Source organism: Notolepis coatsorum (genome assembly GCF_963971535.1).
Source record: "Notolepis coatsorum genome assembly, chromosome: 12".
NCBI lineage: Eukaryota > Metazoa > Chordata > Actinopteri > Aulopiformes > Paralepididae > Notolepis > Notolepis coatsorum.
Window position 1 is genome coordinate 95,668,263 of NC_140176.1, and position 22,504 is coordinate 95,690,766.

At 43.3% G+C, this 22,504-nt stretch overlaps 1 protein-coding gene across 1 annotated transcript in view; it reads right to left on the reverse strand.

Moving 5' to 3' along the window:
* The window catches only part of chd1 (chromodomain helicase DNA binding protein 1), an 84,871-nt gene that overhangs the window by 19,773 nt on the left and 42,594 nt on the right, over positions 1-22,504 (reverse strand). Inside the window, exons 17-28 of the mRNA XM_084326650.1 lie at positions 17,824-17,895; positions 17,582-17,731; positions 16,980-17,128; positions 15,822-15,918; positions 15,551-15,646; positions 13,766-13,945; positions 9,438-9,598; positions 9,117-9,158; positions 8,431-8,564; positions 6,787-6,925; positions 6,197-6,347; positions 3,505-3,627 (exon numbers count right to left, since the gene is read on the reverse strand). Coding sequence (XP_084182776.1) covers positions 3,505-3,627; positions 6,197-6,347; positions 6,787-6,925; positions 8,431-8,564; positions 9,117-9,158; positions 9,438-9,598; positions 13,766-13,945; positions 15,551-15,646; positions 15,822-15,918; positions 16,980-17,128; positions 17,582-17,731; positions 17,824-17,895 — 1,494 coding nt within the window. The remainder of the gene's footprint in view (positions 1-3,504; positions 3,628-6,196; positions 6,348-6,786; positions 6,926-8,430; positions 8,565-9,116; positions 9,159-9,437; positions 9,599-13,765; positions 13,946-15,550; positions 15,647-15,821; positions 15,919-16,979; positions 17,129-17,581; positions 17,732-17,823; positions 17,896-22,504) is intronic.

The window sequence follows — 22,504 nt, forward strand, 5'->3', positions numbered from 1 at the left end:
GCCGACCAACTGGCCCCAGTATTCACTGACATATTTAACCTGTCCTTAGAACAGGCTGTCATCCCCACCTGCCTGAAGAAGTCCACTATTATCCCTGTACCCAAAAAATCCAAGCCTGCTTGCCTCAACGACTACCGCCCTGTAGCTCTCACCTCCATAGCCATGAAGTGCTTTGAGAAGCTAGTAAAGGGCTACATCTGCTCCTCCCTCCCCATCAACATGGACCCCCTGCAATTTGCATACCGCCCCAACAGGTCCACGGAGGACGCCATAGCCCATGTGCTGCACACAGCAGCATCACACCTGGACAAGAGGCAGGGGAACTATGTGAGAATGCTATTCATCGACTACAGCTCGGCATTCAATACCATAGTCCCCTCCATACTCATAGCCAAGCTCAGGGACCTGGGCTTGGGCTATGACCTCTGCCAGTGGGTCTTGGACTTCCTGACTGGCAGACCCCAGGTGGTGAGAGCAGGCAACTGCACCTCCTCATCCATCACCCTCAACATAGGGGCCCCCCAGGGCTGTGTTCTGAGTCCCCTCCTCTACTCCCTGTACACACACGACTGTGTGGCTCAGCGGAGTAGCAATACAATCATCAAATTTGCTGACGACACAGTGGTGGTGGGCCTGATCTCTGCAAACGACGAGAGGGCCTACCTGGAAGAGGTCAAGGTCCTGGCGGGATGGTGCCAGGAAAACAGCCTCTCCCTGAACGTCAGCAAAACAAAGGAGATGATTGTGGACTTCAGGAGGTCGGGGGTCAAGGACTACAGCCCCCTCAGCATCGACGGGGCACCGGTTGAGAGAGTCAACAGCTTTAAGTACCTCGGAGCCTACATATCCGAGGACTTGACATGGACCACACACATTGACAGTGTTGTGAAGAAGGCACGACAACGCCTCTACTTCCTCAGGCGCCTAAGGAAGTTCCAAGTCAGTCAGAAGATCCTTAAGAACTTCTACTCATGTACAATTGAGAGCATCTTGACCGGCAACATCACCTCCTGGTTTGGGAATAGCACTGCACAAGACCGAAGCAGACTACAAAGAGTGACACGTTCAGCCGAACGCACAATTGGAGGGGGGCTCCCCACCCTCCAGAACATTTACAACAAGCGTTGCACGGGCAAGGCTAAGAGAATCATTAAAGACTCCAGTCACCCGAACAACTGCCTCTTTGAACTGCTGCGGTCAGGCAAGCGATACCGGAGTCTCAAGGCGAGCACAGAAAGACTCAGAAGAAGCTTCTATCCCCAGGCCATCAGGCTGCTAAACGAACAATGAACGAACACTACACAACAACAACCACCAAACGCACATAGCACACACATCCACACGCACACACTCACTTTAAACAAACACACTGTAGGACCCACTCCACACACTTTATAGCACACACCCACTTTAAACAAACACACTGTAGCACCCACTCCCCACACTTTATATTTATTGATGAAGGATTGCACTACAACTCGTACACCTTACTGTAAATTGTACCTAAAATTGTACCTCATCCCATTTCTGCTTTGCACTAGATAGTACTGTACATTAGTACACTGCATAGTATTGTATATTATATGGTAACTCAGAACATTGTACATATGTCTATACCGAACACTGTGACCTCATTTTTCTTCTTCTAAATTACATGCTATATTATGTTATTTGATACTATCTTGTCTAGCACAGTCTCTGGAGCGTAACAGTAAGAAGCATTTTGTATGAAAGTATTCTGTACTTCTGTATGACAACTATTAAAGAACTTGAACTTAACATCTGATCTGAGGTAAGCAATTTATTTTACCAGTCTTGGGGTAATCGGATCTGTTTTGACCTATATATCAACGTGTGCCCTATGTAGGGCTTTTCAAAATGCTATCAAACGGAAATAAACAGATTAAAATAAAAATAAAAAATTGTTTCGACAATGTTGACTGCAAACAAGTCATTGATAAACGACGGGCAGATTAGACACATAGCCATAATTTAAGACAGAGATTATGCGTTTAGAGTAGAGATGTTCCGATACCATTTTTTCCTTTCCGATCCGATTCCGATACCTAAGCTTTGGGTATCGGCCGATACCGATACTTATCCGATACCAGTGCATACATAAAAAAAAAAAAACGATATTATATAAATTTTTTATAAATATAATTTTTTTTTTTTTAACAAATACTGTTTTATATATACTGTTTTTTAGTCATAACTAGAAAGTAATGGTATTTATTCAACAACAGGTGATTGTATAGATTTGTATTAGTATCATTAATCAATGAGTATGGGGCTTCAGCACTGCAGATATACCCTACTCCAATGATCCACACGGACATTATACGTTGCTGCACTCGCTACCCACTGGCTCTGCAGATATACCCTACTCAGTCTGTCTACAAGGCTCCGTTCAGTAGCAGTCGGATCTGTTGTGATTTTTGCACAATAAATATTCAACATTCTCTTTTGAGACTCCGCCTCAGACTCTTATCATTTGGCACTAAAAGCTAAACATTGTCGCCGATATGGCTGTCCGCAACATGTCATTAATTGTGTACGCGACGTGCAATTGTGCAATGACGACGTTACCGTTAGCTAGCATGAGCTACCGGTATATGGGAAGACCATAGAAGACTGTAACGTTACTGGTGACATTGTGATTTAACTTGGAATACTCCTTTGCCAACTTGCTGTACTTTGCTTGCAGGTCTGCAGCCATTATTGCTGGATTATATGAATAGCCCCAACTTTAGCCAAGGTAATGTTAAAGCTAGCTTTCGGTTAGCCATTCAATGCTAATAACACCAGCCACCAAGCGAACCCATGAGCTCGCCGTCAACACCGCTCTGTCGGGACGATGACATTTAAGAAAGTATCTGCTGTTAAAATGACAAATGGCATTGACACTTTAATCGATTAAGCACACGTTTGTTTTATAATGCTTACTCAACAGACCACAGTGTTGTTGATAAATTACGTCATATGGTATCGGAGCGCAGCATTAGAGGGTACTCGCCGATACCGATACCAGCATTTTAGCCAGTATCGGCGGCTTTTCCGATACCAGTATCGGTATCGGAACAACTCTAGTTTAGAGCGCTATCATTGAAGTGGGTGGTGGCATCCAACGATAAATAGTGCACGCCACGCTGGCAATCAAAGTGTTAAAGGTGTTTACCGAGACCACCGATCGTAGGTCCAAAGGCAGAGCATTCCAGAGCCTGGGGGCCACAGGTTCGAATGTGTTTTCCATACAGACTTCAAAAGGTTTTCCGGTAATATACGTCACAATATCTGCTTAGGTATGGACAATCACATGTTGGATAATCCAGTTGATGGTCATCATATTGGATTGTATGGTAATAGGAAGTGAGATACAGTATCAAAATGAACCGAATGTATATTATACGTACGGTATATTGCCCAACTGAATATGGGAGGTGCAGGCTAGACTGTAGGTTATGCAAGTTAATTACAGTGAGGAGTACAGGCTATAATCCCTACCGTTCCTGCCTGTCTCTGGGCCTCCTTCTTGGCCAGGTCCTTGCTTAGTAACTTGATGAGGTAGTCTGCTCTGGTTTGCAGTTGTTTGGCCTGTGGCTTCTTGTCGGGGTCATCTGGTAGGAGCTGGCGGATGGAAAGGACAGATGCAGCATGAGGACAAATCACAACGAGAGGGTTTCCGTTATCTTCTCCTGACATTTCTACAGGGTTCCCACAGACATTGCAAAATGAAATTCAATGACTTTCAAGTACATTCCTAAGCACTATTTTCATTTTTAAAGGGACATTTAAAAGAATACAATTCACTGTTTTTTTATAGAAAAAAAAATCTGATCCAATATTTATGGCATAAAACCAATTTCCAACAATTAGTTAAACTTTAAATACAAATAAAAAAAAATCTTGATTCAGAACAATTTTATCATGGATGAACATAACTTTCAATGTGAATGGTTGATTTGAATTCCAATTAGTTTTTAAGCACCTTGTTAAAAAATGGGCTGTTTTCAAGGAATTCCAGGCCTGGACCTTTTTTGGCCCAAAATCAAGCACTTTAAGCAGCACTTCAAGGACCTTGTGCGAACCCTGTTTCTACATCGCCCAGGTTAAGAGAAGCCGGGACTTTGAACCTACTAGGGTTATATACCGTGATGATTCCTTGACCTTCCACGACTATGATGGAGCATTTCAATGACCTGAATGTTTTAATTCCTTCCCGGTTTGTGTACGATGTTTTTCAGCTCAGAAAGGTTATTGTGGGATACAACAGCCTGGTTTCCACTAGGGCTGGGCGATTAATACAATTTCAATTTTAATTATTATGCCACAGCTCACCCTTCCTTCACTGTGGTGCGCTGTGCCCCTCAAGCCCAACTTTTAGATTGAGCTTGTGTTGAGAGAGAGAGGAGGAGCCACGGATCGTTTCTCGAGAAGAAAAGGTAAAATGAAGGGCGTTTTCTCATTAGGAACGGTTGCCTCCGTTCCGTTCTGTCCCTGTGAGCGATAGTCCCCGCTCCCCCGCTGGCCAGCTCTCACACTACCAATCTGGTTTAGTTCCCGAGCACACTTGAGGGAGCAACACCCCGATGTTGGTAAAGCTGACACTGCCACAGACACGCTATACACTGTTAAAACTGAGCGTCATCTGGACATTTTTAACTATCAGCTCATTTTATTCAACCAAAACTGTAAAATGCAATTCATAAATGGTTCAAATTCATTGCATTCAGCTCAATTCGATTTCAAATGGCACACAAGTCTTTTTTATTATGTATAGGTTACTAATAATTATTTAATAAATATTAATGAACCCCAATTCCAGTTTTACAGTGTAGCATGGCGCTACAACCCTTCTTTGCTCTCGGAGAAAGCATTTTGGGATCAGATGAGATAGAATAGAATAGATAGAATAGAAATACTTTATTCATCCCGAGGGAAATTTGACACTACAAATCGCTCACAGTAACCAGTAAACATTTAGGGAGACAAAAACAATGACATCTCGACTCATTGAGTTTATGGAAACGAATGATACCGGTGACGTCTCTGACGCTACATCGTGGGAGTCTGATCATGGCAGAGGAGAGGCTGATTCTTGCGGTGTCCGACAACCCAGTAATATACGACCTAAGGTATATATATACGACCTATAACGCAGATGACACAACGATAAGTGCTCCCTGCGCTTTGGAAGCGCTCTGGGCATTCATATTTTTTATATCCAACGCTTTATACGTGCATAACGTTAAGTGGCTGGAGCAGTCATCATAACTCGGCAGTGGAAATACGGGTTTGTAACGTTAGCGTTATAATAGAACTCCAAAATTACGCAATGAATCAACACAGTACTATAAGTATAACGGCGCTGTTAAGGTGGTATTGAGAGGGCACATTATATCTTATGAAGCCTCTGAAAAGAGAGAAAGACGTAAGCGCTTGGCTGAAATTGAAACACAGCTTCCCTCGTTGGGGCAGGTTTACAGACTCTCACAATCCCAAACGGACCTAAATAATATTTTAAAATTGAAGTATGAATACAACTCTATTCTGGGCAAGCAGGTTAGCACCCTCCTCCTTAAACTCAGACAGAAGCACTTGTTACAGCAAGCCTCTTCCGTGTTTTGGTACAGTTGTGTCCACACTTGAATCGTCCCGTTCCGTGCCCGGGGACGCCTGAATCGTTCCCCAGACCACCTTTTCAAGTGGTCCCGGGGACGGAGCGGTTATCTGCTCCCGGGGACAGAACGCAGCGTTCTCATTACACTACTTTTGGGGCAATCGTGCCTCGGAAACGGGCCCGGATGCCTAGTGAGAAAGTACCCTAATTCAGTCGTCATCGTCGTCATATGAGGTTATCAAATCAATGAGTAATCGTGTTTAATAATCGTGATTTCACCATCAATCAAAACAATCGTGAACAATCAATCAATCACAACAATCGTGCTTTTTGCCATAATCAGGCAGCCGTAGCTGGTCTTGCTGTGGCAACGTGGTCATATGCTATGTGAAAATGGCTGATAGCACCAATCTGACACGATAGATGTGTGAGAAACAAGTTGTAAATATACAGTACCTGTACAGTACTTTACATGTAGATTCCGGATTTCCCCAGAGAATTTATTACAATCCCAAGATGACTTTCCCTGTCTGGAATAACACCCCCCACGATATTCCAGAATTCCCAGCGACTCACTTTGTGTGTGAGGCTGAGGTCTGGATCCATCTTGATCATCTCCCAGCTGCCGTAGCCGTACTCGTAGATTCCTATGAGCAGACTGGAGTCGTCCTCCTTCCCCCAGTCGATGTCAAAGTGCGCCGCCTTGGAGTGGCAAGGAATCATGTACCTGTGGAGACAGAGAGAGGGAGTCAGAGACGGAGAGACAGAGAGAGGGAGTCAGAGATGGAGAGACAGAGAGTCAGAGTCAGAGAGTCAGAGATGGAGAGACAGAGAGGGAGTCAGAGATGGAGAGACAGAGAGTCAGAGAGACAGAGACAGTCACGTTGTATTCAATACCGACTGAGCAGAACCCTTCAGCCGCTTCTGAAAGCAGGTGAAGCAGCTCTCCAGAGGCAGCTCTCCAGAAGCAGCTCTCCAGAGGCAGCTCTCCAGAGGCAGCTCTCCAGAAGCAGCTCTCCAGAAGCAGCTCTCCAGAAGCAGCTCTCCAGAAGCAGCTCTCCAGAAGCAGCTCTCCAGAGGCAGCTCTCCAGAGGCAGCTCTCCAGAAGCAGCAGCTCTCCAGAAGCAGCAGCTCTCCAGAAGCAGCTCTCTCTCCAGAAGCCTCACCTCTTCCTCTCCTCGGCGTCTGCAGGGATGGCCTTGTGAAGCGGAGCCAGTTCCTCTTCGTGGGAGATGACCAGCTTGGCGTTCACCTGGACGCCCGAGATCCTGAACGTGGGGCCTTTTACCTTCCCTCTTCTGCCCCCTGGTGGTGAAAGGGGAGGAAATGTATACAATTTTATTTTTTATTATTATTACAAATGGGGATCATGATCATGAAAATGAATCAATCTGCTTTCATGGACCATTGGAGGAGGAGCCAATATTTAGCCTTCAGTTGTACCATGTGTTTATATATCTACTTTTACTCTCTTTTAAAAGCTCGTTAGTCATCCGATTTCACTTAACTTGCCATTGTGGTTATTTTGTATAGACAAGCGTTTTATTGAATTGACAGAAATGTATTGCTAACTAGCGGTAGCTTGGCTGGTAGTCCCTGGTGCTGGCTGGTAGCGCCTGGTGCTAACTAGCAGTAGCTTGGCTGGTAGCGCCTGGTGCTAACTAGCAGTAGCTTGGCCGGTAGCGCCTGGTGCTAACTAGCAGTAGCTTGGCCGGTAGCGCCTGGTGCTAACTAGCAGCAGCTTAGCCGGTAGAGCCTGGTGCTAACTAGCAGTAGCTTGGCCGGTAGCGCCTGGTGCTAACTAGAAGTAGCTTGGCTGGTAGCGCCTGGTGCTAACTAGCAGTAGCTTGGCTGGTAGCGCCTGGTGCTAACTAGCAGTAGCTTGGCTGGTAGCGCCTGGTGCTAACTAGCAGTAGCTTGGCCGGTAGCGCCTGGTGCTAACTAGCAGTAGCTTGGCTGGTAGCGCCTGGTGCTAACTAGCGGTAGCTTGGCCGGTAGCGCCTGGTGCTAACTAGCAGTAGCTTGGCTGGTAGCGCCTGGTGCTAACTAGCGGTAGCTTGGCCGGTAGCACCTGGTGCTAACTAGCGGTAGCTTGGCCGGTAGCGCCTGGTGCTAACTAGCAGTAGCTTGGCTGGTAGCGCCTGGTGCTAACTAGCGGTAGCTTGGCCGGTAGCGCCTGGTGCTAACTAGCAGTAGCTTGGCCGGTAGCGCCTGGTGCTAACTAGCAGTAGCTTGGCCGGTAGCGCCTGGTGCTAACTAGCGGTAGCTTGGCCGGTAGCGCCTGGTGCTAACTAGCGATAGCTTGGGTAGGTTGGCTGGTAGCGCCTGGTGCTAACTAGCAGTAGCTTGGCCAGTAGCGCCTGGTGCTAACTAGCAGTAGCTTGGCCGGTAGCGCCTGGTGCTAACTAGCGGTAGCTTGGTAGGTTGGCTGGTAGCGCCTGGTGCTAACTAGCAGTAGCTTGGCTGGTAGCGCCTGGTGCTAACTAGCGGTAGCTTGGCCGGTAGCGCCTGGTGCTAACTAGCAGTAGCTTGGCCGGTAGCGCCTGGTGCTAACTAGCGGTAGCTTGGCCGGTAGCGCCTGGTGCTAACTAGCGGTAGCTTGGGTAGGTTGGCTGGTAGCGCCTGGTGCTAACTAGCAGTAGCTTGGCCGGTAGCGCCTGGTGCTAACTAGCAGTAGCTTGGCCGGTAGCGCCTGGTGCTAACTAGCGGTAGCTTGGCTGGTAGCGCCTGGTGCTAACTAGCAGCAGCTTGGCTGGTAGCGCCTGGAGCTAACTAGCGGTAGCTTGGCTGGAGGTGTTTGTTGTGGTCACCTGAGGTCTTCTCCGGCCCACAGGGGTTCTCCCTCAGCGTCCTCACGCAGCCGTTATGAACCGTCTCCGCCAAGCGCTTCAGGTCGGGTTCAGCCTTGTCCACCAGCTCTGCGTCGCGGGCAATAGCGTCCAATCTGAGCAGAAATAGGAGACGTTCATCAGCAAAGTAGTAAAAATGTAGTACAAATGTGTAGTTCGCTACATAATTACTCAATTACTCAAATATAAGGTGATACGTAAATATAAAATCTCATTATTATCCTAGTTATATTTGATCTATAACATAGCTGTGTTCAAATAGTGACAAAGGGGAAAAGAAAAAAGAAAAACTATATATAGAAAAAGTAGTATTTATATATAATAAAAAAAAAATTTATACGTTTTGTACATAAAACTATGAAACGTTTCTAACCTTTGCTAAATGATATACTGAATTATGTTTCTTTTTTGTATATATTTTTTTGTGTAAATAGTGTAATGTAAAAAGGGTAGGCAATTATAAGCCTCGGCTTCAGCCTACACCTTTTCGGTCTATGCTTTGTAAATTATTATTATAATTTTTTTTTTTTTTTAAGATAAATAAAATCAATCATTCATTCATTAATTCATTCAAAGTGGCCCCCGGACCGGTGCGTCGTGATGCCCGATGACACAGAGTAACTCCGACGGCTATAACGGCTACTCACCGCTCAAGTGGTCCGCCAAATTTTTTGTAGCTCTTGACGAATCTGTGAGAATGGGGAGAAATATTATGTGAGTAAAGTGTGAATTGGGTAAAAGGCTGGGAAATGTATCCCGACACTGAAGAACAGCCAAAACGGTGAATCAAGATACAGCTAATTACATTTTGTGAGAAGTCTGGCGATTTCCCCAGATGTGTACCGGTATATGAATTGTAAAAATCTGAAAAATCTAAAGTAAGGTCAAACAAAAAGTGAAACATTGGGAAGTGGGTTTTCTGTGAACCAGTTTGAACAAACTAGATGAACATTGGTCCGACAACTCGCCTCCGGATCTCGGCGTCGCTGAAGCCCTTGATGTTCTCTCGTGGGATGGTCCGAGGACGTCCGCGCTTCTTGGGCCTCTTGCGGTCCGACGTGGAGTCGCTGTCTGAACCCGAGTACCGCCGGTTCCTACTGCGCCGGCCCTCGTTACCGTTAAAGCTGCTCTGTGGGACGCAACGGCAGGGATCAATCAATCAATCAAATGTATTCAGGGCTGTACACTGCGACGAGGTTATCACAAATTGCCCCTTAATTTGGCCCATGCAAGTGGAAAATAATATTTGGGGGCAACCTTGCGAGTAGTGATTTCAACCCTTCATTCGCATTTCACTCCTAAATTAATCCATACAAATTGGATAATTTTTTTTAAAAAACATTAGCCTACAACCAGGGCTGTACAGTGCGACATAATGTCGCGCGGTGCTATGAAAAAATCTGTCGGCGATGAATGAATTTACTGCGTAGCCCCCGTGCGATAATATTTGCGTGTGAAGTGAATCTGGGCTACGCTATTCTACTTTGTAGTTGTAGTCTATTGTGCGATTAAATACCATGTCCCCAGTCCATACATCCAACACCAAATCCCATAATTCCTAGCGAACAATCGAATCGAAACTGAATGTGGCCTATTGCATCGCCAAAGAAGAACTTCCTTTCAATAAGTTTAAGCCGCTAATTTTGCTCTGCAAGAAGAACATCTTATGATAACCACGTCCGATGTGGAGAGGTGATAAGAGACCATAGCCGATTAAATTAAGTGGGATCTGGCAGTGATGATTGACGGGGACACACTTCTAACGTTCACCCATGCATTAGGTGAGTAGCCCACTATTAGGACGTTTTTCAATACTTAAATACTGTCTACTTAAATCTCCCTCCGGGGATTAATAAAGTATCAACCTATCTATCCATCTAATAATGAGACAATTATGCAAATAAGATAATACTAATAATTGTCACGGTTCCCCGTATGAAAGTGGCTTGCAACTTACTGCTGGTAAAATCACTGTTTATTTCTCGTTTTGCATAGTATTACATTCCTCTTCTATAAACAATCAAAGTCCTACCGTAAGAGCCTCATACGGGTCAATTAAACCTTTTTGATTAGAGTCTTTCCTTTGAGCTAAGTTGAACTGAACATTTCACTGTCAAAAGCACAAACTTAAACAAGGTTGCGTCGCAACATGGTTTTCAAAATAAAGGTCACATATACACATACCGTAGTAGGCCTCTCAATTCTTATAAAGAAAAGTCCCGGATATACATAAACATTAATTGGCATAGATCTCTATAAACCGCCCAACACATTGATCACTTTAGGCACAACCTGAAACCAGTAACACCACAAATATGAAGTGGGTAATTACCCATAAAAATAATAAACCTTTCATGGGGTTATTTACAATATAATAATTGATTTTATTTATAAAGCACTTTTCATTGTGAAACAAAGGTATGCAGAGTTTCTTGTCCTGATTAATGCAATGGTGTGTGTGTTGATTTCATTCAAGGAGCACTACAAGCGCGCACACACACACACACACACAGTTTGTTGTTTTTGTTCTATTAGTGATTTACACACTTTCTCAGTTGGTTCATTATAAAAGATACAAACCTGAAAATAAAAGCATGTAGATGTTAAATAAAAGGACCACAGTAATGAGGCAGGAGAAACATATTTTTTGCACTATAATGGTAAAATTGTTATTTAAAAATGTGCCCCTAAAAAATATTCTGTGCCCCTAAATTTCTCATTTAGGGGCAACTGTGCCCCTAGTGAAAAAGCTTAGCGTACAGCCCTAGTATTTGTATAGCACATTTAGACATGATGACACATGTCAACCAAAGTGCTTCACAGTAAGTCGCATAGCTAAAAACAAAGAAAAGTGTAGGATAAACAGAAAATATAAACAACCAACGGACAGACAAGGAAACAAAACAAAACGTCAACAAACAAGGCAAGAGTCAGTGAGTCAGGAAAGGCCAGGCGGTATATAGGTGGGTTTTGAGTTTAGATTTAAAAGACTCGATGGAGGGGGCAGATTTGATGGACGTGGGTATGCTGTTCCAGAGGTCAGGGGCTGCGACAGCAAACGCATTGTCAGCCGATCTGAGGGCCCTGACGTTGGTATAGGGGGTGAGGATGTCTGTCTGTACATTACATTTTACTGTATTTTATTCTCATTTCTTGATTTTTGACTACCTAAATGTTTACTGTGAGCGATCTGTGGTGCTGAATTTCCCTCTGGATCAATAAAGTACTTCTATTCTATTCTATTTAGTTTAAATTCAAATCATTTAAAAAAGGGGGTAGGGTTGCAAATTGTAAGCACATTCCTAACTCGACCATTGATAACGTTAACGATCAATTAATCGATTAATTGTAACAAAAAATACCCAATTTACCAAACAATAACAAATGTATTTGTTTCCTGAATCAAAAGGTTTATTTCCGCAGCAGCGGCATATTGCATTCTCGCAACATTGCATGGCATATGAAACATAGAAATGTAGAGGCCTAGACATATTAAAACACATTTGTGAGGTATTTAAGCAGGAGAGCTTCATATGTGCCACAAAAAATAAAATAAAAAATTGCCAAAAATCTAAAGCATGTTTAACAAACTCAACAATGTTCTAAACACGGTTTTATATTAAGAAAAATCTACTTATGTCGACGAAAATGTCCAATAGGCCTAGGTTAACTAAATAACAGATTACACGCATAAAACGCTGAAAACAACCTAACGAAGCAACAATAGTATTTTTAATGAGGCTATTATTATTATTATTATTATTATTATTATTATTATTATTATTATTATTATTATTATTATTATTATTATTATTATGCAACAAGATAGCCTACATAGAACATAAATAGACTGACTCTCATACCCGATTCCAGCCTGGGGAATCTCCCCGCATTGACTTTCCACCAGTCAGTTGGATTTGTATCCAGGGATGGGGAATGGCTTCTTTTAACCGTTACGGGAGGTGGTCTGCCATATGCCGATCCGGTAAACTTCTAGTTAGCAACACAGCAGTGGTGACTCGCCAGTCCTCGTTATGTAGTCGCTTTCGGTCGTCAGGGCAGTCCAGCTGTCTGTCGTCAATGCAACCTTGCAAGCACCTGTAACGTTAGCTAGCCGCGCATGCAACTCCAAACTTTGCATCGATGTAGCTCTCCTCGATGCGCGAGGTGGTTGTGCCTCAGGATGAGATATGGGACGATGGCTCAAGCAGGTGTATCATTTGCCGAAATCCTTCGCTGTCAACCATATCGATCATGCCGTTTTCAATAAATGCGCAGACTGGCTTGGGTTATTTTTTTTTAAATCAACACTTCTCTTAGCCTGCTTAATTTTGCAAGTTGCCGTCACTCGTGTTTTTCCCCCCCTCGCTTATTTTCCTGACACATGAGGTAGTCGCCTCCTCGTCAGTTATATTGCGCCCTCTTATCTGTTCATTAAAACATGCTTTGAAAATACACCGTTCTACTGACGGCTACAATGTAATGAGAGACAGAGAACATTGTAACATATCATTGTTTGATCGAGTAAATGTCATGTGTTCCAAGTAAATCCTTAACGATCAATCAATCGAGACAAACAATATTTTTTTTTTTTTTTTATTGATCTTTTTCCCCCTCCATTTTCCTCCGATTTTCTCCCATCCCAATGTTAGTCGTATGCCAATTCCCAGTCCCTTCCTGGTCGCTGCGCACTTACCCCCCACAGTCAGATCATCTGGGAGAGTGGAGGCTACCACGTGCTTCCTCCGACACACGTCCAGCCAATCACCGCTTCTTTTCACCTGGCAGCGCGGATTCTCATCGAGAGGGCGTAGCGTGTGGGAGGACCACACTATCCCCCTCAAGTCCTATCCGCGCTTAGCAGGCGCCCCGACCGAACTGTAGGAGTCGCTGTTTACAACGACCCGGACCCACCCCGCCAGCTTCTCCCACCCTCTAATACAGCCAATTGTATTAGTGCAGACGGCCAGCCAAGCTGGTGACAACCCCGGAGCTGTGAGCTGGATTCGAACAGGCGAATCCAGCTCACAGCTCCGGGGTTGGTGACGAACGCAATCTCCGCTCGGCCACCTAACCGCCCTGAGACAAACAATATTGTAACATATCATTGTTTGATCGAGTAAATGTCATGTTGTTCGAGTAAATCAATCGACCTTCGATTCATTGTTAACATCCCTAGCAGGGGGTGACGGTCATTTAAAACAATATTACAATATAAAGTCATATCCGACTCATTTAGAAATAATTAAGAACAAACTCTAGGTAAGTGTGAGTGAACGTGTGACAGCCCCAGTACCTGCTTGGCACAGTTCCTCATGCGTGGCAGCAGGTAGATGTCATTCAGCTCCTTCTGCCTCTCCTCCTCCTCCATCCTCATGCGCTGCTCCTCCGGGATGATGTCGTCCCAGCCCAGCCGGTGGCTCCGCCCCGGGTCCATGTCCATCTCCTCCTCCTCCATCATGGTGAAGTTTGCCACCTGTATGGGTTCAGGAAGGAGGGCTGTTAAGTTAACCCTTTCACTGCCACACGACAGCCGCTTAACCCTTTCACTGTGACAATACAAAGGTTAGCCCTTTACTATCACACAACCGACGGCGATGCTCCATCATTAGCATCATTAGCTCCGCGGATTAAAGGGCTAACCTTCTGTATTGTCACAGTGAAAGGGTTAAGAGGATGATGGATGCGCGGACTATAATCGGGGTTCCCACAGACATTGCTAAATGAAATTCAAGGACGTTCAAGTACTTTCCCAAGCACTATTTATTTTTATTTTAAAAGGGCATTTCAAAGGATATACAATTCACTTTTAAATTATGTTTTTAAAGGAAAAAATCTGATCCAATATTTATGGCTTAAAACCCTATTTCCGACAATTAGTTACACTTTAAATTAAAAAGAATATTTCAATAAATGTCTTGATTCAGAACAATTTTTATCATGGATGAACAAAATGTTCAATGCGAATGGTTGATTTGAATTTCAATGACTTTTTAAGCACCTTAAAACAAAATTTCAGGGAATTCCAGGCCTTGACTTTTGTGGTAAAAAATCAAGCACTTTAAGGACCTTGTGCGAACCCTGTATAATGTATAACGAATGACGTACATCACGTCAGTGAGGGTACCTTATGTATACTGCACCTGTGTATACTGTATACTTTACTTACTCAATAGTATATATTTAGATTCTAGTGTTTTTTTGTAACAATATTTATCATCATTTATAATATACCTGATAGGGCATACAGACCCTCATTTGCACCTTTGATTACACCGTTTACTTTCTCATATTCAAAGTTAATTATATTGTTTACACTGCTTATTTTTTTTTTTATCTTTACTAAAATTGTATTGCTATGCATGTCTTTCTACTATTACCCTGCCCATACCTGTACCTCCCCTCCCCCCCTTCCTGCCTGAATTTCCCCCATGGGGATCAATAAAGGAATACCTTATCTTATTTTTCACTCATCCTTTCATGTGGAATATTTAAACCCTCTGCCTTCTTTATTGTTACAACAAGCTCTCCTCGCTTATGGTCCTAAATATCAAGTGCATGGAGGGAAAGAAGGACAACGATGGTTCCCAGCACATAGTCAGGTCCATAAATATGTGGACATCAACACACTTCTCATCATTTTGTCTCTGTACACCGCCACACTGGATCAGAGATGAACGCGTGAAACAAGAGGTGCTTGGAGTGCAGACTCCAGCTTTAATCCGAGAGTATTTACATCCAGATCAGGTTAACGGTGTAGGAATTACAACAGTTTCTATACGTGCCTCCTCTTTTTTAAGGGACCAAATGCTTATTGGACAATTGGCTGCTCAGCTGTTCTATAGCCAGGTGTGTGTTATTCACTCGTAATTTCATTTACAAGGAGCAGATAAAAAGGTCTAGAGTTCATTTCAAGTGTGGTATTTGCACTAAAACCACACTGTGGTTGTTTCATTTCAAGTTCATTATGGCGTACAGAGACAGAATTGTGAAAATTGTGCCAACGTCCAAATATCTATGGACCCGACTGGACATCTCAGTCATCGTTAGGGCACAGATGGTGGGGAATGGAGGTGGTCACCTTGAACTGAGACAGCAGTTCTTCCCCCACTGTGGAAGGTCCAGGGTCGTTGTCTCTGGTCTCTGCTCTCTTCAGGATTTCATCTATGTCCATTTCCTGCAAAACATAATAATAATAATAATAATAATAATAATAATAATAATAATAATAATAATAATAATAATAATAATAATAATAATAATAATAATAATAATAATAATAATAATAATAATAATAGGAACATAATATGCTTCATAAAGAAGGGTGATGCATCATCAGATTTCCTGCCAACCTGAGGTTCCTGCTCCTCTCCCTCTGGCTCTTTGAAGAGCTCCTCTGCACCAAACTTCAGGATGGCGGACAGCTCCTCCTTGTTGAATGGAGTGGAACTGCACATGATGTAACAGAGAAGAAATTAAATATCCAAACCAGAACGAGCAGTATAATTATATGTATACAGGTATTACGCCACTGAGTAGAAAGTAAATACAAATAAAGTATAACTGAGGCTAAATACTGGGTCCTCCTCCGATCCACAAAAGTAAGAGTATTACATGTTTGTCATTCGAGTCATTTTAAAGCTTCTTATGTTTGGATTGTGTAAAAGGTGAGCCTTCTAACAGGAGTACCCGGCTTTAGACAAAGCCATTTTTGGGACCATAGCAGATGATTCCTAGCAAGTTGGCAATGGTTTCTAGCTGAGAAAGGTTCTCAAAAACAACAAAATTATGTAAATACAGCTAGTGGCCACAATATGATGCAATAAGTAGCGTGAAGAAGAGGCTGGGGAATACTAATTTATAGTGACACTAATGGATGTCATTTGTGGTAAAGTTCCTTGACATTTGGTGCCCGGTGGGGGTGTAGTCTTTTACCAACGGAGTTGCAGTTTTCCGCGATCTGATTGGCCACTGACGCTTCTCTCAGCGCCAATCGCGTGACGCCTAGTTCTATCACTGGTTAAGCCTGGCGACTCTTTCGAAGTTGGTTACGGTTAGAGTTTGTTTTAGAGCAGGGCGATAGAACACCAGCCCTGATTCCAAACTCTAACCTTAACCAACTTCAAAAGAGTCGCCAAGCTTAACCAGTGATAGAACTAGGCGTCAGCTAGCTAGCAGGCTGTTAGAGGCAGAAATAGGCATAACACGATTGGTGCATGACAGAAACTTACTGTCATGCACTTGTCCTAATAAACTAACCTACACTGTAACACGCAACACTTGATGAACATTGTTACTCAGCTGATAGAGTTGTACCCTTCTTGCTGTCTTGTCATACAGAACTTGTAAGTCGCTTTGGATAAAAGCGTCAGCTAAATGACTAAATGTAAATGTAAATGTAACATCAGTGGCCAATCAGATCGCGGAACCCGAACGCGGAACTGCAACTCCGTTGGTAAAAGACTACACGCGCCCGGTGGCCTTGTGTGACTGAAGTGTCTCCTCCTCACCTGGAGGGGGCAGAACCCGTGTGGAGGACGGTCTTCCCCGTGGTGTCCATCCTCTGGATGACCAGGTGGTCCAGCACCATCTTCTTCTTGGCTCGCTCAATGATGTCCTCCTCCACCGAATTCTTGGTCACCAGGCGGTAGATGTTCACCTGAGAGACCACACACACACGTCATTCTAGGGCTGTCTTATGAAAATTAAATTCGAATATATATAAAAAAAAAAATTAAAATTATTATAATTTTCTTTTTGTGCAAAATCAACTCTGCCTCTCTTTGTTACTACAACAAGCAATGCTGTTTGTTATTTAAGATGAGGTCGGACTCGGCACCGACAGATTTGTGTTCATTGTGCTGCTTTTATAAAGCCTCAAATGATGGCTTACAATATTTCATGAAAGCAAACTGTTTAGTTTGTTTAAGATTTATAAAGGTTCAACTTTACAGCACTGACAAAGTTGAACAAAGTGCTGTACAAGTCCATTTTAAATCTCGAAGCTTCGATTAAAATCGAATCTCGGCCCCGAAGCTTAGAATTCCAAAAATTAGACTACAGTAATAAGGAACAGAGGAAGAAGGAGGAAGAGACTTGTCGTTGTGTTCACCTGTCTCTTCTGTCCGATCCTGTGCGCTCTGGCCTGGGCCTGCAGGTCGTTCTGAGGGTTCCAGTCCGAGTCGAAGATGACGACGGTGTCTGCAGACGCCAGGTTGATGCCCAGACCGCCGGCGCGCGTCGACAACAGGAAGCAGAAGTCCTGAGAGAGCGGGCAGAGGGGGTTAATCGTGATTCAGACGAGGAGCCAGGTTGAGACATCATGCTCAGTGCCGTGTGGTGTGTGAGACTCACCTCCGAGCCCTCAGCGTTGAAATGGTCCAGCGCCTGCTTCCTCATCTCTCCCTTGATGGAGCCGTCTAATCGCTACACAGAGACACGGTTAAAGGATGGAGACAGCATCGTTAGTTAAACAGCCCTGAAGTACAACCATTAGTGCAAAGTAAGGCTGAGACCACTTATCGATAACTCGTGAAAGTGGCGTTACTTATCGTTCTTTTTTCATGTGTAAATATTTTCTTTTTTAAGTGTGTCATGGGTAGGGATGCCCCCCGGACCCCGGTTTTAAACGGGAACCGGTTCTATATTAGAAAATACCGGAGTATTTATAAGCTCTGACGTCCTCGGTACTGCTATCGATACTCTAGAGAAATTATTATTATTATTATTATTATTATTATTATTATTTAAAAGTTGCGAACGATCCTCTCTCTGTCTCTGCACGAGAAGCGAGCCGCAGCCAGCGAGTCTCCTCGCGAGTCGCTCGCTAGTGCTACACATAGACATACGGGTCCTACATACGGGTACTCCTTAATGAAAGTGTCCCCGACGCCCCGTGCTATAGCGCTCTGCACACAGACAGCAGCTCTGCATGCACTGAGTCGTGATCGTGGCGGATAGAGCGAAGCGTTCTAAAGTATGGATATACTTTACAAGGGTCAATGCCGACAATGCACGTTGCCACAAGTGCAACAAAACATTTGCCAGTAAGGGTGGCAATACGAGCAAATCAATTTATCAAAACATCTGTTGGCAAAACATGATATTAGTGTGCAGAAATGCGCGTATTCGACTGCCTTGCGCGCAGTGTTCCATCTGCATCCACTGCAGCCGTAACCGTAAGCCAAGATACGGAGTTGCCTAGGCTAATAACGAATTATTACAAATAGGCTAATAAACAAAACAATTGTTTAGCTACAAATACTACAATCTAAACTTTTTATAGATCGTCAAGCTGAGGCGTCAGCCACTATGTCCCAGGCCAGTGAGCCCAGGGCCACCACACATCCTCCTCCTCTACCTCCCTCCACCACCCAAAGTCCTTTCTCCCTAGCAGCTAGAGGAAGGATGACAGAGGATAGGGTGAACGAGTGTCACAGTTCTGTTAGCCTTTTGCATTTGTTGTTTATTATAAAAAGTCTATAATTCAGAGTCAGACACATTTAAAACATTGTTGCTGCTGTTGCTGAAGAAATTATATTAATTTATTATATTTATTTATAAAGTTATATAAAAGAACATTGCTGTTGCTGAAGAAATTATATTTATTTATAATACTTATTTATAAAGTTGTATTTATAAATAATAAAGCAATGTTGATTCTGTTCTTAATTAATTGTCTTTTTTTCTTGCAAAAAAAGAACCAAAAAGAACCGATAAGAGTATCGATAAAGTACCGAACCGTTAAGCAGTATCGATAAGAGTAGTAGTATCGATAAAATCCTAACGATACCCATCCCTGGTCATGGGGCAACTACAGCATCGCAAAAACTACAGTGAGTGCACACACACAAACTAAAGTTTTTTTTTGCATGGATTTTTTTTATTTATTTTTTTATTATTAATCTATATTTATCGATAATTTTGTTCCGATTTATCTATTCTTCCAAATGGCATATCGTCTCAGCCTTAGTGCAAAGACCCTGTTACAGAAATGTGATGCACTTGCACTTGTCCTAATAAACTAACCTACACTGTAGCACTCAACACTTTGATGAACATTGTTGCTCAGCTGATAGAGTTGTACCCTTCCTGATGACTTGTCGTACAGAACTTGTAAGTCGCTTTGGATAAAAGCATCAGCTAAATGACTAAATGTAAATGTAAATGTAAATGTGATGGACGTGCAACAAGAGTTACAAATCCTAACTTGGGTCACACCGTGGTTGTGCATAACAACACCTGTCCTTCCTAGGCAATAACAAGGACACTATAAAAGAAGGAAGGGTCATCACGTCACTGAACACACGTGATGAATGGGATCAGCCATCAACCTCGTTTATGAACCGTCAACAGGTTATTACCTCGGATGTCAGAATCATCTGCAATGTGTTGCATTCTTAACTATCCAACGTTTGATATGTTGGTTGTCACCAGCTTGGCTGGCCGTTCACACTAATACAATTGGCAGTATTAGAGGGTGGGAAAGCTGGCGGGTGGGTCCTGGGCGTTGTGGACAGCGACCCCTACAGTTCGGTCGGGGCGCCTGCTCAGCGAGGGTAGGATCTGGAGAGAGGTAGTGCGGCCTCCCACACGTTACACTCTCCCGGTGAGAATCTGCGCGGCCAGGCTGGCTGCCGGCTGGCTGCACATGCGTCGGAGGAAAGCATGCGACAGTCTCCGGTCTCTCGGACCAACAGTAGGGGAAAGTGTGCAAGTAACAACCAGGAAGGGTGGGATGGGAGAAAAATCGAAAAAAAGGAGAAAAAAAAATGAATACAGGCTTCAATAGAACTGGCACCAAAGTCCAGCACCAAGCAGAGCATAGAACACTGACGTGACAACCCTTCCCTCTTTTATAGTTTCCTTGGGTAATAATTACAAGTAGGGGTGGGACGATACATCGATCTAATTATCAATGATCCAATAGGATCGATGCAACGTAAAAAGATCGGTTCATATCGATACTCTTATTTTGAAAATCCTGTGGGAAGTCTCATTTACGCACAAGCGCAGCTCGGGCAGTTGGAGCGAGCGAGACAGCGACGCGTCAGATTTGATTAAAACAGACAAAACAAATAGATTTCTTGATTCAGAACAATTTGATCATGGATGAACAAAACTTTCTATGGTTGATTTGAATTTCAAGGACTTTTTATGCACCTTGTTAAAAGGTTGTCCGTTTTCAAGAAATTCCAGGCCTTGGCTTTTATTTGGTCAGAAATCAAGTACTTTAAGCACTTGCAAGGACCTTGTGCGAACTCTGCCATTCTCTGTGTGTGTGTGTGTGTGTGTGTGTGTGTGTGTGTGTGTGTGTGTGTGTGTGTGTGTGTGCGTGCGTGTGTGTGTGTGTGTGTGTGCGTTCGCGTCCCAGACCAAATGAGGTCAGAGGAGTTTGATAGTATTTACTGAGGATGGCCAAATAATGTTGATATTTAAATGTAAAAATATAATACATGAAATATTGTTGTGGGAACGGTTTGGGAGAGGAAGGTAGGGAGGGGTTTTAGGTTCCAAAAAACAGAACTTAAAAGTTACTTCATTAACACTTTCAGAGCCGGCCGTGTTTTCCTTTTTACCCCCTTGAATGCCCAGCAACCACTTCAATGTTAACGTTAATATCGCCTAATCTATGTTTTAAATTATGGCTATGTGTCTAATCTGCCCGTCGCATTATCAATGACCCATTTCCAGTCAACATTGTCGAAGCAGATTGTTTTTTTATCGGTTCATTTCCGTTTGATAGCATTTTGAAAAGCCCTCGTTTTCAAGAAGAAAAAAGAAATCCCTGATAAACGCTGATGTAATATTCTAGAACGTTGTCATTGTTCGGCCTATTTATGAATCGTTTTCAAATAAACGCTAGATTATCGATAGTATATGTGTATGTGTGCACGCTGGTGCCGCAAGCTGTAAATCGATTCTCTTATTTCCTGATCACTCGCAGTCAAAACAGCCATATCACATATAGGGGGAAAGCTTATATCTCCGTGAAAACAGGTCTGATTATCCTAAGACTGGTCATCAGATGGTATCCAAATGGATTATTCCAATTCCTGATCGACCATTCCAAAAATCGATCCTTTTATTGATCCCACGCGTATACTGTAAAACAGCGTTTACACGTTGTGCTGAGGGTCCAGCATGAAGCTGATCGGCCCCGGTTACATGTGTGAAAAGTTAAATGTGGAGTCCGGGTTTTTTTTCCCCATGCATTTTCATTGAGTCCAATCCAAATGGGTGAATTACCATCTGGGAGACGATAGGGGGCGCTTTTTCACATCTGAGCGCCTGGGGTGGCTGATTTACCAACGGTAGACTCGGTTGATGAAATATGAATTCAGATCGCTAATAAAAATAAAAAAACGAATATTCTCGTTATGGGCATTCAACCCGCGGGGGGTAAACCCGAGAAAACTCGGGTTGGGCATTCAAAGTAGGGCTGGGCGATATAACGATAACGATAAATATCGCGATATATTTTAATAAACGATATAGGGAAAAAAAACGAAAAGAAATAATATCAATTTTCTTGTGTGACCTGCAACAGGGCAGTTTTAAAACCAGAGACAGTGGACAGACTTTTCTTTCTTGCCTGCAACTTAAAGTAATGGCTTTGCTTGTCCAAATGACAATACTGACCAAATTGAGATTTATTTTTCTCTTGTCCATTTATTTTGTTTGCTTTCCAATTTAAAATACAGTTTGAAACTGTCTGTACACAGTAGGCTATGTGTGCTAGCAGAGCTAGTCTCCAGTCACCAGTCACGGTGCACATGTGCGGTGGTTTGTCCACCAAAAAAGCGCCAAAAGATAGAAAAGAAACTAGTAGAGCCACAACTGTTCAACTCCCCTGGAGCCACAGCCAGCAGAGAAGCCAGTTTACTTTCACTTTCAAACCAGCTGCAGCCTGAGAACTGGTGTGAGGGGATGTAACACTAAAGATGGCGGCAACGACAAATAATTGCTGCAAAATACACACATTTTATATATATATATATATTTTTTTTACTTATAACAATTTCGATAATTATCG